At 47.7% G+C, this 17,058-nt stretch overlaps 1 protein-coding gene across 1 annotated transcript; it reads left to right on the top strand.

Annotated features, from left to right (window-relative positions):
* Nucleotides 1-2,962: 2,962 nt before the first annotated feature.
* Nucleotides 2,963-16,931, top strand: gpr108 (G protein-coupled receptor 108). The gene is made up of 18 exons (XM_088603402.1): nucleotides 2,963-3,179; nucleotides 5,742-5,858; nucleotides 6,888-6,938; nucleotides 7,598-7,683; nucleotides 8,176-8,255; nucleotides 9,201-9,373; nucleotides 9,753-9,803; nucleotides 10,621-10,722; nucleotides 11,702-11,835; nucleotides 12,710-12,785; nucleotides 13,034-13,107; nucleotides 13,397-13,514; nucleotides 13,748-13,878; nucleotides 14,237-14,280; nucleotides 15,153-15,202; nucleotides 15,386-15,469; nucleotides 15,749-15,870; nucleotides 16,345-16,931. Exons 1-18 carry the CDS (start codon nucleotides 3,087-3,089, stop codon nucleotides 16,430-16,432), a joined length of 1,674 nt encoding a protein of 557 aa, XP_088459528.1. The 5' UTR covers nucleotides 2,963-3,086; the 3' UTR covers nucleotides 16,433-16,931.
* Nucleotides 16,932-17,058: the final 127 nt, after the last annotated feature.

Here is a 17,058-nt window from a genome sequence, read left to right as displayed (position 1 = left end):
TTCTTGAGTGCTTGTTTTTTTCTTGCCGTCTTTGTTGTTCAAGAGGTTTTTACTGTTGAAGTAAAGAAGAACAGGCGGCCCTGATGTTTACTGAAGGAGGATGTGATGTCCTTCAGAAAACTTGCATCAAAATGGTGACAGTTAAGAGGTCAATTGGCCCCTCTGGCTCATCTGGTTTCCAGTGGCTGTGTGATCCATTAAACCACATTTAAAGCTGACGACCGGAGACACCTATTTACACAGACTGGTGGGACAATCAGCCATGTTGTTGAAGCTGATACCTGGCTTCTTTCAAGAAACAGCTGGAGGAGATCGGAGGCACAAAGGGTGGTGGGAGTGTGGAACAAGGTGCCCAGCCAGGTCGTTGTAGCCGATACCCTGGCTTCGTTCAGGAAACAGCTGGAGCCGGTCCTGGGATCAGTTGGCTACCTGCAAAAGAGTAGTAGCAGAAGTGTAAAGGGTAGAGTCCCACACAGCTCCCCTGTGCCTGCAAGGTGAGGCTCTGCTCACCACCGGCATATGAGGATGAAACTAATGGTTACTGCATGGAAGGTAATACGCTCGTATTATAATGATTATGATTATAAATAATCATCATGATTCCTTGTGTGTTTGCAGAGACCCAACCTGCTGCCTCACACGATTAACCTGAATTGATTGAACTGTGGTATCAAACACAGAGGAGAACTGAGGGCCCAAGCCCAGCCCTGCAGGAACGGTCAGTGAAGCAATAAACTGAGCACTGGCGCCACCTAGTGACTTTGTAAGACACACACTGGCTAAAAGCCACTTGGAGGTAATTCATTTACCCCTCCTGGGAGTCCGTGCTGCTGTTTCCAATTCAATTCAAGCTCTATTGTCCCCTAGGGCAATTTGTTTTGCAGCACAGTCAAACACAACACAATGACAAATACACACCATCAAAAGGGAAGAGAATACAGACGTGTCACAGGAGACAAGAAACAAGAGACAAAGTAGTTACTTTGTAGTGTTTTAAAGAGTGTAATTGCAGTGGGAATGAAAGATTTCCTGAGTCTGTTGGTTTTACGTCTGGGGGTTTGAAAAACTAATAATAACAATACAAGACTGCGAAAGGTTCCTGAGTTATTACTGTCATTTTACATGTGGAGTTACTTTATTTTGAAAGGATTTTAAAGGAGGAAGGGTAATGGGGTCACGACCCCTTGAACATCACCGAGTTGAACATAAGTGACCTCAGCCGCATTACCAGCGGGCATCAATAGACCCGCCCCGTATTTTTTATTGGCGAATGTGGCTGTCAATAGTTTCCCAGCCCCATTGTTATTGGGTGAGCTCATCATTTTCGCTTGTTCTGATTGGTTATGTGGGCGTCAATCTAACCTCCAGTTCCTCCCTGCGTTTGTTCAGGTAGCTTTTTGGGTGTTGCGCTGTGGGGATGAAGATAAAATAAGATGGGCTCACTTTATTGGCCATATACAATTTCTTGTATTAGGAATTTGTCTTTTCGCATACAGTGCAGCCTGTCACGCAGGTGCTGTTATTTAAAAGCAGGGAATAACACTGTGGGGCAGTCTTTCGAATCGACAGAAAACGATTTTTAATTCCGGTTTAGACTTTTTTTCAGCTTCTCGGAAACCCTCTAGTATTTATGCCCTAGTGCCCTCTAGTGGCACCGACAGTAAATCTAGTCTGTAGTACTGAGCGATTTAGGGAATAAATAATCCTTATATTTACATTGCGCTTTTCTGGACTCTCCACTCAAAGCACTTTACAGGTAATGGGGTCTCCCCTCCACCACCAATGTTTAGCCCCACCTGGATGATGCGACGCCCGTCAAAGTGCGCCACCTGGGGAGGAGAACAGAGTAATGAACGGGAATATTTATTAAGATTGCACGACTGGTAAAGGCCAGGGGGAAATCTGGTCACGACACCGGGGTTACAACCCTCTCATTTTAATAATAATATTTAATAATAATAATAGCTTACACTTATATAGCGCTTTTCTGTACACTCCACTCAAAGCGCTTTAAAGGTAATGGGGACTCCCCTCCACCACCACCAATGTGCAGCATCCAACTGGATGATGCGACGGCAGCCATAGTGCGCCAGAACGCTCACCACACACCACCTCTCAGTGGGGAGGATTTTAAGAAACGCCCTGGGATTTTTAATGACCATTACAGTCACAGGATCTCTGTTTTACGTCTCATCTCATGCGCCTTTATAGTATACCATCGCTACACTGGGTTATAGGACCTCAGAAAGACCGCGGGGTGAGCGCCCCCTGCTGGCCCCACTAACACCTCTTCCAGCAGCAGCCTTAGCTTTCCCAGGCGGTCTACCGGCCAGGAACTGGCAACTAGCACAACTTCAGTGGGTTGCCAGGTGAGAGTTGCAGGGTGATGTAGCTGATGGATAAACACTCACGTAGAGGATGCAGGGATCGATCTCGCTACCTCTCGCATGCTAAGCGAGCGCTCTACAATTTGAGCTAATCTCCATCGCCGAAAAGTGTGAGATGCTGCAGCCTGACTTTTATTAAGAAGGTTAGATAAGGTTAACCTTTTACGCACTCTGATGTTAAGGTCACAGACCCTAAGAATATATATGGATTTTACTGATATTTATTTAACACGTATTAGAACAGACAGGTATCAGGCGATCAATTAAAGTAAAAAGAATAATGTTTTTTTTTTCTTTCAAGATGATAATTCCATGGGGTCACGGAGATGAAAGCGGTTTTCAATGCAGGATGAGTCGCTAAAATGGGAAGTTTCTTTACACAACAAACGTCAGTCATTTGTACAGCTTCGAAACCTCACCTGTAGTGAAACCCCCTCAGGTCACGCGGTAAAAAGTTCCTCTAAGAAATACCCGATTCGTTCAAACTGAAGTCAATCACAGGGGGCGGGCGAGAGGCGACACCTGCGGCTTTTCATTGGATAAGAGTCGCGTCACTCGCTCCTGTGGAGGCGGGAAGTGCGAGGTGTTGCTGTGGTGACGTGTAACTCCTGACTGAGGAGCCGGAAGTAACTCGGAACTGGAAAGCGGAGTTTAGGGACTAATAAAAACAACGTACACCTTATCGTAGGGGAAGCGACGATGGCCGGGGACCGAGGAAGTTGTTGTCGACTGTTCGTTTTCATATTTCTTTTTGGCTGCTGTGGCGCTAGGATACACCATCTAGTGTTGAAGGTAAGAGGCGTTTCCATTTGTTCCATACGGCCCCAGTCAGCGCTGTACGGTCGGCATGTTTGGGCCTCTGAATACCGTGTGGTTCAGGTCGCATCGTTGCCTCCTGTTGTTGCGCCTGGATGCTGAATCAAATGAGCGACAAAGCAGTGAAGGCTCGGTGTAGCTAGCTGACGGAACCGAGAGCCACCAGCGCTTCTTGTAGAGTTGTTGATCCGTGAGACAGCTTGGGAGCGCTGTTAGCATCGCTGGAACTTTTGACGTGAACTTCAGGGGACGAAACATATTTATCTTTGTTACCATGATCCGTGTCAGGCGATTCCGGTTGAAACGTGCGAGAGATCCGGGTGAGTCGTGGCGGCTCAAACGCGGGAGACCGCCACGCCACCTAGACACGGCGTTTTGCTTAATATCTGGCGTGTCTAAAGGGACACGAATTGAATGATAGCGTCTTGCGCTAAAACCACAGCGTGAACAAATGGGTTGTCACAGTTTGCTCTTCATAGCAGAACAGCTTTGGGATCCTTTGACATGGAAGGCTCTAGAGAAATGTCAGCCTTTATTATTACGGGAAAAATGACATAAATGCACTCGTTACGAGTTAATTAAATGACATACCGACATATTTTAAAATACAAATTTTTACGTGTGTTTAACTGAAGCATGAATGCCCATGTGAGCTGATTGACTTATTTAGACAACTCTAAATGTACACCTTGTCCTCTGTGTGGCTCTGAAAGACAGGCACAATATCGAAACCTTATCTCCTTTAGCAGTATCAGTGAAAGCGGTCAGTCCACAGTTGCACAGGAGTCTGGTGCAAGACAGGACTCCTATTGCATTCACTCATCCACTCCAGGTTTTATAGTGACAACAAATAGATTCTCATTACCAAGTAGCCTGGTTTTGTCTGGGATTTATCAGAATCGGTGTCTGGGTATTTTTTTTATCATTGCACCCATCAAAGTAAATTTGTGTAGTTAGAAATTGGGTTAAAATATATTTAATGTACCCTTTCAGTTTGATTCGACCACTTTTATGAATCCCTGCAAGCTGGAAATTGCTGGTTTTGGAATAAAACAGCTATGCATTGTGAGGGAACAAGTAATAGGTTTATTCCATGCTGAAAAGAGAAGAAAGAAAACATGACGTTTCGGCTGTGGAGTCTTCCTCAGGTGTGAGAAAGACCTATTACTTGCTCCTTTGCAGCCTACGCATGCTGACGCAGCTACCCACCTGAACTACTTGGCATTGTGAGTCCTGACTGGTTTCCAACCCTGTGTATGAGCTGTGATTCCCTCCTGCCTCCTAACACGCACCTGCAAGAACTGTCTCAAACTAGCTCAGGATGGACTGCCTCTGACTTTGCAACCCTCTCCCTGCAAAAGCAAGCTTCACCTTGAGATCCACTCTTAAAGAACCGGCTGTCTGACAGGCGTCACAGGCTACTGGCCTGTCTAACCCTGCTCCCCCCACACTCTCACCCCTGTCTTTTTGTGAGCATCTTAAGTAAAGCCTTTTGCATGACTCACCACTGTCAGGTGTCAGAGCTGAGCAGTGCAAGACAGAGGCGGTTTACGAGCCCTTGTGTCTTCACAGCAATTGGGGGGAACAGCAGGCGTGCACTGCAGCTGGTTACAGCCGGGTGTGGAAATCGGACTCAGATTGCACTGCTGTGTCCGCTGTTTACTGTTTTACAAGCTGCTGTTGAATTAAACCATTGTTCAGTATTGGATGTATGCTTTTTCGCTTGGAGTAAGGTTGTGCAGACTGATGCGGTGATGAAATACTTCCAGCGCTCATGCTTAGCGTTGGCTTTCCTGCTCATCAGACACGCTGTCTTAACATCCGCAGCCTTCTTGCGCGGGAGGTTATTCCCCCCGGCACAGCCTATAACACACATGGTTCAGCAGTTTCACACTTTTCATGACCTGCGTGAGGATCTCGGCCGTCGCTGCTGCTCCTCGGTGCGCAGCTGAGCGGGGGGCTGGGTCTGGCGGTTGTCTTGCGGGTGCACACATTGTGCGAGAGCCCTGCGGGACCAGCCGGGTGAAAAGCTGACGTCAAAGCCGAACCACTGTGCGGATCAAAGTCTGGTGTCCGTGCTTGTGTAGGTATTGTAATATCTTCACTTTAACAACATGATGTGTGTGGGATTTACCATTGTGTATTCCAAGCTGATGCAGCTCCCTGTTTGTATCTATACTTGCTGCAATAAGCTTTCCATCCTTGGATATTTGAAATCACTATATACTGTATTGTGAGCCATATTACATTGGTCTTAGTCATAGTTTTAAACAATGTGGTTTGAAAATGTAGAATTAATTTTGAATTGTTCTGTGTCTCGGTTGATAATTTTGTTTCTGTGACTGACATGCAACGGATGAGTCATTCTGACATGAATCTAGTTTTCCTTTTCCAGCGTTCCTGAAGGGTTAAAATTCGGAGCGGGGTGGCAGCAGTCCGCTTCTATTTGATTAGGATCGAAGGGAAAGAGAGGAATACTGCTGTCTGCTGGTCTTCCTGACTGAACTCGGTCCTCTTCCTGCGTCTCTTTCATTCCAGAATGAGACCCGATCCCTGATCCGCCTGAATTCCTTTGGGTTCTACGGCAACGGCACACTGGACGTCTACCTGAGAGGGCTGAGCCTTAAAGACGAGAAAACCATCGACGGCAGAACGGTGAGCAGATCGCCGTCCGTCGTCTTTCCCCGGCCTGTGGCAGGGATTGCATCCCTGGGTTTCTCCGCTTCCTGCGCTGTACTGCATGCTGTGTGAGGACTCTGCTCTGGCAGCAGCCTGCGCCGTTCCTGCATGCAGATGTCTGCAGGAAACCCAATGTTACAGTTTATTCACAGTTTTCAGCTATACACGCCCCACTCACATAGCTGAGAATTTAGGGGTGAGGTGGAGATCACAGGCAGAGCTTCCTGAGCCTCTTCGAGTCATGTCTGCATTGGCTGACCTTGACCAGTGTGGTGGCAAAATCTTGTCACTTGATTCTATAATCAGTGTGTTGTTTAAGTGATACAACACAGTCAAGCTCACGCTTGTAGGCCGAACAGAATTTGGCTCATTAGCTCATTTTTGGGCAGAGCCGTCCATCTTAATATCTGGTTTAGTGGTTCTCAGCCTCTCAGCTCATAACAAATTTCTGTCTGCAGAATTTGATTCTGAGTTGTGCATGTCCTGCGGCAGTGTCGCAGCTTTTGTGCTTCATTATTGTCCTGATGGCCTATGTGAGCGTTGCTCTTCACTTTTCAGCGGTTCCTCAGTAAAAGGGCTGACCACAAACACAGACTGCAGCCACACCCTAGTCCTTAGTGCACACATGCCAGACAACAGGTACAAACCAGGGAAAGGGGAGAAAAAAGCACAGAGCTCTGGAGAAAGAAAGATGAAGGGCTCTCTCTTCTTGCAGCTCTTACCAGACTTCGTTGCCACCTCTACGGATTCTAGGGGACGTCCTGTGTTTTTATTAAGAAATTATGCGAGGGCTTGGTGTCTAATGCCTTCTGTCTGTCCAAGATCAGTGTGAGATCCCAGACCTCAATGCTGACAGATGTAATTTATTGTTTCAACAGCTGCTTGTAGTTTACACTTCATTTAACCCTGCAGCAGTGTGGGCAGCGTCGGTCATGCAAAGGATAACTTCACGGCATAACTTATTTTGAAATCATTTTTTTTGTTTGTTTTGAACTTGCTTGGCAGGTTGGGTTCAGTCTGTCGAAATCCCGTGTCGATGGAGTGTTGACCTACGCTGTAAGTAGATATTTGTTTTTCAGGGGTTAGAGTGGAGAGGTAGTAGAGTAGAGTTCAATTCCAGACCTGGAATGCACAATGCTGTGGCAGAGATGTGTGAGAGATGTGGGAGTGAGGCAGCTTGTGTTTTACTCTTCAGATTTTTATTCAGCTCCTCCTTGTACGTTTGACTATGCCAGCACGTACTGTAGAGTTCAGATTTACCTGTCTCCTCAAATCTGTGCCAGCACTGGAACCCCTGGGATTAAATTCTCTTCTTATGAGAACTAATAGACCTGTGTATGTAAATATATATAATATATGCAGTATTTATAGCAACGAGTAGATATTAATTCCATGATATAAAGTAGAATGACAATCTCACTGTTTTGGCTGTGAAGCTTTCTCAAGGTTGAGTAGAGAAATGTTATGAGTTTTCATTTTTCTTTCTATTTTTCCTCAATTAAGATTTGCTTGTTCGTCTGTAGCCCGCGCACTGACACTGCTCCCAGCTCATACCTGTAATGTAACTGCAGGTTGTTAATGTGGGTGTGAACAGTAAATGTGTTTTCTCTGCGGACCTGCTTGGTGTGAAATCTGAGACTCTGAGAGTCTGACCCCGTGATGCAGGCAGTGACCCTGTTTCTGTCCCCTCTTCTCCTCTGTGCGTGTATCTGCAGGCGGAGGACCTGGATGAATGTGTGCTGAATCAGAAGAGCAGCTCTGAGCCCCTCATCCTCTTCCTCATCGATGTCAAAACCCAAGAGTAAGATCCCAGGAGCCCCCTCATGTTGAGGGCTTCCTGACTGGCCTTGTGTGCCGCCCGATACCGGTCACCAGTTCTGGGGTTGCTCCTGTGCTGCCTGGAGTTGTCCAGTCCCTCCTGACCTCTCAGCTCTGTGATTGGAGAGCTAACTGAACCAGGAGTTTGCTTTTATTTGCCTGTATTATGTTTTAGTTTTCACACAACAGATTTAAAGCTGACTTTAGGAAACATTTGACTTGCCTCTGTAATATCTAGTTATGCAAATAGCTCAGTTCAAGGCTGAATTGGAAAGCAGAACTCCTGGGGTCCTGCCCAGAGCCAGTCCGGCTTTCTGGCTGTTATTGGCTGAATGTTCGAGACTTTCTTTAATAGCATCTCAGTTCTTTTTTTCAGTCTATGAGGCATCCTCAACTGTGGCTACAGATGTGAGTCCTCAGGGGTGTGGGGGGGGTGTTCATCTGTTTTAACCTTGGTGCTGTTCGTTTTGTACAGAGTTAAAGTCCAGATGTTTGGGGAGCAGGACAGCATCCTCGCCGTGGACTTGCAAAACAAGGAAGCCGAAAAGTCCTCAGGTTAGTGTTATCCATGTTTCAAGTATAATTGTTTTTGTCTTCTGTTTTTACTGGAGAGTTTGATGAGCTAAGCTCCTTGCCAGCCTGCGAGACTTCAGTCTCTTCAATACTTCAATACTTTTCTGTGGGCCATACCTGTTCAACATTTCTTCCTTTGTTCTCTCACATACAAATGACTGTTGATTGAAAAAGCCTGTCGCAGGTCACATGTCTAGCTGGAGGCTCTGAGCCTTAGTCAGAAACGTGTTGATATGCACACAGGAGGAGGCATGTCATATCAGTGATTTTGTATCCGCTAGGGCTCAGGCTCTGGAATCCAGGTTTCTCTATCTCTGTTATGATATACACTGATCAGGGTTAGAGGGCTGTAGACTTTTAACGACTAGGAGAGTTGTGGAAAACCTGATGGAGTTTGGAGCTGGGATATGGGAAGGATGTGGGTGACATAGCGGTTCCTTGCAGCGCAGTGGCCCTGGGTTCAAGTGCTGTTCTGCTGTATGTGTGGAGTTCGCATGTTCTCCCTGTGTTCAAGTGGGTTTCCTCCGGGTGCACCGGTTTCCTTCCGCAGCCCACAGATATGCAGTTTGGTTAATTGGCCCTGGTGTGAGTGTGTCTGTCTGCCCAGCGATGGACTGGCGTCCCATCTAGGGTATACCCTGCCTTGCTTGGATAGGCTCCAGCTCCTGTGCGACCCAGTACTGGGTAAAGAGGTTAGAGGATGGATGGAAAGGCTCTGACAGGTGGTCCTGCCGGAGGAGCATATGTGCAGGTCCTTATTCACCCCTCATGGATATGGGGGCCCTTTGCCAGGAAGCCAAGGGCTAAGCAGCTGATGACAGAAACTGAATGGGCGAGTAATCCAATCCAGGATAAACAAGTGGCGTCGGCAGATTTTGGACTTTGCAATAGCCCAAATAGAGCGCAGATCATTTCGTTCTTTGGCAGGAAACAGAAGAAAAAGGGAAAGTCCTCAAGACGCGGCCAAAGCCCCCACCGAAAGCAGTCCGATTGCTGCGGAGGTGTCGAAAGGGAAGGAGCCTGAGAAGAAGAAAGCCGAGCCCGAGAAGGGCGGGCGGAAGACCTCGCCGGGGAAGAGCCCCAGCACCTTGCCCAGTAAAGTAAGCAGAGTGCAGCGGCGCAGCAGGTATCTTCTGTGCTATGGAAAGAGCAGCCTGTTAACTTCCATGCACCAGGTCACCTGCTTTCCACCTCACTCAGTGGAGGTGTGGAGGGTGGTGCTACTCCTAAGTGGTCTCATTCGTGTCCGGTTGACATCTTTGCGATCCGCGGGGCTCCTGGGAGGAGACCAGGGCTGTTACCGGAGGCGTGCTGGACAATCCCAGAAGAGTCGGGAGCCCAGTCGTGTGGTCATCCCTGATGGCCAGGCTGCCGGTGTTTGCTGCTCAGAAGACTTGTGTTTTGTTTTGATGCAGTTCTGTGTTTTTGTTTCAATGGTTCTTTGTTGCAAGCAGTTAATCGATTGCTCTTACGGCGCAGGTGGAGAAGACGTTCGCCTTGGGAAAAAGAGACAACGTCTACAACTTCAGTGTAAGCAAAAAGAAACATTTTCTTCAAGGTTTATTGCTTAAGCACCTCCCTTTCCTTTACCGTACACCAGGGAAATGTGCTGGAGAAAAACCCTTGGAATTATGGAATTGTTGGAATATCAGTGTAGTAAAGCTGCCTGTTCTGTCTGTTTGTCTCTCCGAAGCCTGTACTGATGAAACAGCAAAAATGAATTGAGATTCTTCTTCTAACTTTGTAGGTTAATGGGATTTTTCAATTTAGTTTGAAGCTTTTTTCCAAATTTGTAGTCATGATTCAGTGCTGTTGGTGTCAAGTCCTGGTCCTGTAGGTGTTGTATGCTCACTGGCCAGAACATTAGGAACCCTCCCATGAGTACGAATACTGTCTTGTTGGTGCTGGCACTTCATGGCTGGGCTCGAGCAGCCTGAGACAGATATTCCTTTGCCATTATTGGCCAGTGCCATTCTCAGATCTCAATCCTGTTGGAAACAGGAATCCTGTTCTGGAAAAGGAGGAGGAGATCCGATGCAGATGTTTCAGAGCCTTGTGGCATGCACCTGCCACACTCCAGCTCTTGGCACAGGCCAGTCGTGGTATGCACCAGGGGTTCCTAATATTTTGGCCAGTAAATGCAGGCCAGTCTTTGTTTCCAAAATATAGTCTTGTAAGAAATCAGTTTCCAAAGGAATACCCAGCTCTGGTCCTGAAAGGTTAAGGGCAGTGTTCATGGTTCATGGTCAACAGACATCTGTTAATGAAGCATCTTGGCTTCTTCAGCCTAATCTTTTCATTAGAGCAGAGGTGAGTAACTTACTTGTCCCTTTTGTCCGTCCCGCAGTTTCACCTGACCTTCGGCTCTAAGTCCGAGGGACTGTACAGCCTCAACTTCCACAACTGCAGGAACAGGATCCCCGGGAAGGAGATCCCCTTCAACCTGGACGTGAGTTTGCACTGTCTCCCGTCGTGCTGACCCTCAGCTGCGGTGTTTGACAGGATGGCCTGAGCTGTTAAGATTATTCTTGCAGGTGTATTCTCTGCATCAGCCTTGCAGTGCATGACAGTCACGGAGAAGGACAGCGCTAGTCTAATCTCTGTCCTGGCTCTGCTATGCATTGTCCTCCTGGCTCAGGAGCCCAGGCTTGGCTCCACCACCCTACTTTACTTTCCTGGTCATGGGGCCAGGGCTCTTCAGGCTGAGCTGTGCTCCGTTGTAGGGGATGATGAGCATCAGTGTGAAAGCTTGTGTACACTGCCCACATCAGGTGTGCAGAGTGAAGCTTGGGCATTTACATGGTTTTAATATCATCCTCCATGTTCCTCTCGCCTCTGCCAAAATCCACACCCTTACCTCCGTCACCTGTGATCTGACAGTTATGAAGTCGGCGAGAGAGTGGGGAGCAGGCGAGTTTAATCGGGTTGGATGGTGGCGGGTAAGGTTGTGATAACAGAGTCACCCCTCGCTGTAAAGGGAAGAATGCCAGCTCAACTGTTATTGCAGACTTGTTTGAAGTCGGATGCCTAATGTCAAGGCCTGTTTGCAGCTCATTTTGATTGCTTCCTTGTGAATTTGGTCCTTCATTCACTTAAATATGTGTTCAGGACCAGTGCAGTCTAATGCAAATCACTCCTGGTCTTGGAGGACAGATCTGGTACCTGTTAATACTCTCCTGCTTATTAATGACTTGAACTGAGCCAGTTGTTTACTTAAATAGTCTCTGTTACTCCTGCCTCCAGGACTTATCTCACTGATGATTACAAGTTGCCTAGAAAACCTGGTGGCTCTCCAGGACCAGGACTGAATTTCACTGCCCTAGTGTCTGTTTGCTTGCTAATTGCATTGGAGCTGGGTCCCTGGATGGCAGATGGAGGTGGAGGCGGAGTTCCCTGACTCCCAGGTGTTTTCTCTCTGTTTCCTGCAGGTGCTGATCACGGAGAGGAACCCCGGGGGGTACCTGTCGGCTGCGGAGATTCCTTTGCCCCTGCTATACATCGTCATGTCGGGCTTCTTCTTCACGGCCGCCATGTTCTGGGTGTACATCCTGCTGAAGCACAGGTAACCAGAGCCAGACACTGGGACGCTGCAGTTACGGGCTCTGTGGCTGGTGTTGCTCGCTTGGTTCCTAGTATCTTATTGATCTAAGGCCCTCATCCAGCTGTTACCTGAAGCTTCCCAGAGAATTCGTGTCCACAGCATGGCTGGTCAGTCGCTGGCGTAATGTGAAGCATTGTCAGGTTCTGCTGCTTTATTCTTTGCCCTTTCCAGCTCTGTCTCTCTTCTGCCTTCTCGTTTGCCCATTCGCCTCTCGAGATCTGGAACCTCAAAACCTTTGAGGTTCTCCTCACAGGCCACTGGGGTAGAGCTGAGAGTTAGAAACACCTATTGAGGGAAGAGCCAAGCTCCCATGATGTAAAATAAAACAAAAACCAAATGCTCTTCCAATGCTGGTAAGCTTGATGTCCCGGGAATGTGGGATGTTCTGCATTTTCCAGCATTGTTCCTCTGTGACCACTCCACACATTCATAGAAACCACCCTGCAGCCGTGATGCCCCACCTGGGTGGAAAGGGGTTCAGGGGCACAAAGTCCAGGCTTTATGGGCCTGGGGCTCCTTCTGGGTTTTTTTAATCTGCTGCCCACCCCTGTAGCAGTAATGAGCAGTTTGTTTAACACTTATGTGGCTTATTGACATAGCAAAAACCACATCAGGGTGCTCCAGTGCTTATTTCTACTCCTGGAGATTTAAACGGTGATTATATCCTCTTCATTATGAACAGGCTGGTTAGTTTTAAAAGCTCCCTCATAGTAGAAGCAGGCAGTTCCAGGGGTGCCTCTCTGTTTTTGTCTTGTGCAGGCCTTGATGGATGTGTTTGTTCTCTCTGGTTTTCAAGTGCTTTCAGCCACCCCCGGGCTTGTCTTTGTCCCCGCAGGTTCAACGTCTTTAAAATCCACTGGCTGATGGCAGCGCTGGCCTTCACCAAGTCCCTCTCGCTCATCTTTCACAGCGTGAGTTCTCAGCGTTGTGTGGAGAGCCGCTTCAGCAGAGTTCCCTGCTGCCCTACCAATCCAGATGAGCTACAGTACCCTGTGACTTCATTAACTCGTTTGTGGGTCTAATTGGCCAAGAACAGCATGATCACTTGCCAGTAAATTACTCCAGTAAAATCTGCAGGTTTGGTGCTGATAGCGTGAGAGTGGGTGTAAAAAAAACTGTTCACCGCTACAAGCTAATCTGAACGTGTTTTAATTTGCAGATAAACTATTACTTCATCAACACCAAAGGACACCCCATTGAAGGCTGGGCTGTCATGTACTACATCACCCACCTGTGAGTTCTGCTGTGCATGTGGACCTGTACTGAGTTAGCAGCAGGGTCTTTTTGTTCCAAAGAGTACTTTCTAGACTAGTCCTTGTTTTTAAGGCGTTTAACATTGCCTTTAATTCTTTGCCCTTGACACATGTTTGAAAGTCTGCGTGCACTGTGGTATGAATGCTCTGTGGGCAGTTAGATTTCAATGCAGGTTTGTCTTTCTGCGATACCGGTGTGGGGTTGCATTCAATAGAGCTACCTAGCTGTCAGGCGCTGATCAGGCTGCCTCTGCCTGTCTTCTTCTTAGGCTGAAGGGGGCCCTGCTCTTCATCACTTTGGCCCTCATTGGGACTGGCTGGGCTTTTGTCAAATACATCCTGTCGGACAAGGAGAAGAAGATCTTCATGATTGTTATCCCCCTTCAGGTACTGAATATCTTTTGTGTATGGGTTCTTTTGATTTATTAAGAGTGTTTGCTGGCTCTTGTAAACTGCTTAATTAACCTGTGTGTAATTGATCCTTAATTGGTTAATTGACATTGCATTATTTTATTTCACCTTGCTGCCCTAATTAAGTAGGGGTAAATTAGATTAAAGACTTGCTTTGGAGTGGACCAGCTGTGTTCCCGGTCAGTAGCCACTCTGTCTTCTCTGTGCAGGTCCTGGCCAATGTGGCCTACATCATCATCGAGTCGACGGAGGAGGGCACCAGTGAGTACGCCCTGTGGAAGGAGATCCTTTTCCTGGTCGACCTGATCTGCTGTGGAGCCATCCTCTTCCCCGTGGTCTGGTAAGTAGCCTGCTGCGGCTGAACATGTGCAAAGTCTCAGAAAATCACCCCCAGCGTTATCCAGCGTTCAGCAACCCTCCCTTGTCACTCTTCGTGGAGGCCCGAAGGCGATCGTCAGCTGCTGTGTGGTTTGACTAGCCTTTTCTGCCCTCACAGCATTCACCACACACAGTCACTGATGCAGATTGATATCGGTGGCAGATCCGTCTCTCGTGTCAGCCTGGTGCTTTGCAGCCCATGCAGCTCGTTACACTTGTGCTGTAAACCCTGGCTCTCCTGGTTCACGCGCGCTCATGCTTAATAACCTCAGTGCAGCCAGGCCCAGGGCAGTGACGGTTTCTGATTTTCCCAACTCTAGGTCAATACGTCATTTGCAGGAAGCCTCCAGCACAGACGGGAAAGGTGAGTGTTGATGGTTTATTAGTATTTCTGATGTGTGGGGCTTTTCAAGAAGTCGCACACAGTAGTCTGTTAATAACATTTGGCTTGAGGACTTGACTTTCTGTTTTGCGTGGTGTTCTCACGAGTTTGTGGATTTGTGCAGAGGATGACTGTATCGTCTGAAGTGAGTGTATTGTAGGAGGTGATTTTTTTTATAAGGGATTTGTACCTTTAATCTCAGTTCAGTCTGGATTGATGTGATCCCTGCATATTGAATGTGTGCTACTGACAAGCTCTGTGAAGCTTTTTCAGGGGCTCACATGCCTCTTGTCGCCATTGTAAGGGGGGCTGAGTGACATCACACCCTAAAAAAAGAAAGCGATATATTTCATCGATGAAAGCAGCAGGAAATGCTACTTTAAAGGGCACAAATGGAGCACACAAAAATGTGTTGGGTTTGTGCTGTTTATAAGGGGGCCACACAACTTGTATTTTTTAAAGCAGTCAGTAAACAATAATTGATCGTTTTTAACCTGAGTCTGGACTGGTATGTTTCTTTTTTCTCGTACTACAGCTTTTCACATTGGCGCACTTAGTACTTTTCATATTGCTTTTTATTCGTATTTCATTTGCTTATCATATTGCTCAGCAGATGCATTCTTAGTGTATTTACAGGCTAGTGTTGTGAAGGAACACATTGATGCCTTGTCTTCGTAGGCACAATCAGCAGTTACCTTTCAGCCCTTCAAGCTTGTGTCCTTCCAGCCTTTCCTGTTCACTCTGGAATTGACCTCTGCTTGGCTCCCCTCCCTGCCCACGCAGCCCCCCAACTCGTCACTGTTCCCTGGTGTCTTTCCAATCTCTCACACTTCTCTCCTCCTCTGCTCCTGCAGCTGCCATGAACCTGGAGAAGCTGAAGCTCTTCCGGCACTACTACGTGATGGTCAGTACCGTGCAGCTCTGTTCTTGCTGTTCGCCTTGAGGATACAGAGTCGGAGCGCTGTGCAGGCAGGAGTATTGCAGGGGGGCAGTGCTGTTGTGCTCCAGGTGTGCTGCTCCAGCCCAGGTGTAGAACAGGAGGAGCCCCTTCCTTCTTCACATGTCTAAGTCTGTGCTCTGCCTCCAGATCGTGTGCTACATCTACTTCACCCGGATCATCGCCATTCTCCTCAAAGTCACCGTGCCGTTCCAGTGGCAGTGGTTCTACGAGGTAAGGCACTCTGCTTGTGTCCGAACTGGTGCTTGTCTCTTTCGAGGTGAATCAGATTTTTGTGAGCGCAATGTTGTTGGGAGATCTAAGCCATAACATGGGAAAAATATGCTAGGACTCCCCTCAGGTGTTTTTCTTATTAAGAAAAAAAGAAAACAATATAGCCATTCATGAAAGGTTAAGGAAGATTCTGAATATTGCGGGAATGTGTACAGGCAGGAGTAGTCTCGGTTATAAAGGAATGGGGTGTTGACTCGGGGGCTGTGTGCTGTTTTTCAGCTGCTGGTGGAAGTCTCCACTCTGATCTTCTTTGTGCTGACGGGGTACAAGTTCAGGCCAGCCTCCAACAACCCCTACCTCCAGCTGCCCCAGGACGAGGAGGATGTGGAGATGGACGAAGTGTAAGATTGTTATTTATTTTGTCTGTCATCAGCCCCTGTGCTTTGTGGGCCATCTCTGCGCCTGAGGTGTTTCCCCAGCAAGATTTTACTGTGAGCAGCGCAAAAAAGCCATTTGGTTAACTAGGAGCAGGGTGGACATACATTTGTCAGTGATGAGTTTGTGCACTCAAGATCCCAAGTGTTAAGTGTGTGGCCGTTCATTTCCAGCTATGTAGTCAGGTAACAATGAGCATTTTTACTTAAAAGCAGTTTTGTTTTTATTGGTGCCATCGTACAGGAAAGTAAAGCTTGGGCGTCCATGAGGAATATCTTTCCTTTTGCCAGGCAAATGCATTTTTTTCCCCTGTGTTTTCTTACTTCCTGAGTAGGTGTTCTCCCCCTTCTCCGGCTTGTCCTTCCTACTTTCTGGCTCTCACAGAAATGCCCCTGGAGAGCCCCTTTAATGCCCGTGTTTCTGCCTGTGACCCTATACAGGGTGACGGAGTCTGGTGTATTGGAGGGGATCTCCAAAGTGAAGAAGACGTCCAATGGCAGAGAGAGACTGAGAGACTCGGCGGTGTGAGACCGCCTGAGGCGAGCCCTGCACTCCCCCTTCCTCTCCAGGAGCTCGCGGCCTGCTTTGCAGCCCCGGGTTGCCTTGCTCTATGCAAACGAACGCTGGATTTTGTCGTGACGTGTTCTGTCTTTTTTTTGTTGCCGTTTTTTTGAGAGAGAATCTGAATCAGCAGGCCCCGTGAAGCTTGAAGCCTCCTATTTTTTTCCATCAGTTTCCTTTTTTTTTTTTTGCTTCGACAACCGTTGCTGTGTCTCCCCACTTCACCCCCCAGCTGAGCCCCTGAGAGCGGGGCAGTGAAATGTTCATCTTGAGGGTGAAGAGAGCAGCCCCAAGGACCATGGCATTTTTAAAAGACACATCCCGCTGTCTGCAGGGGGCTATCCTTTCTCCTTTTGCTGTGTCTGCAGAAGAGGAGTCGGGTCAGAAGACGGAGGGTGTTCGAATTCCTCGATCTTTAATGGCACGTTGGGAAAGCATCTCTGACCCAAAAATGGAAATGGCAGAGATACCACTCCTCCCCTTAAGAATCCTGCTCCTGTTCTGGTACAGTCTGGCTACACAGCCCCTGAGGCTGACTCCATCCCTGATGCAAAAACTTTAAAGAAGCACGCAGAGCCTTCAGTGTCCGGCAC

This window comes from Lepisosteus platostomus, chromosome 13 (assembly GCF_059453375.1).
Source record: "Lepisosteus platostomus isolate fLepPlt1 chromosome 13, fLepPlt1.hap1, whole genome shotgun sequence".
Classification (NCBI taxonomy): domain Eukaryota; kingdom Metazoa; phylum Chordata; class Actinopteri; order Semionotiformes; family Lepisosteidae; genus Lepisosteus; species Lepisosteus platostomus.
Note: the sequence above shows the minus strand (reverse complement) of the source record. Positions and strands in the feature narration are given on the sequence as shown.

Bases quoted from the DNA above. Each gene is read 5' to 3' on its own strand.
- gpr108 (XM_088603402.1), top strand. From the start codon at position 3,087: ATGGCCGGGGACCGAGGAAGTTGTTGTCGACTGTTCGTTTTCATATTT. The intron at 13,108-13,396 runs GTGAGTTCTGCT...TCTTCTTCTTAG, and splicing joins ATGTACTACATCACCCACCT to GCTGAAGGGGGCCCTGCTCT. The intron at 13,879-14,236 runs GTAAGTAGCCTG...TCCCAACTCTAG, and splicing joins ATCCTCTTCCCCGTGGTCTG to GTCAATACGTCATTTGCAGG.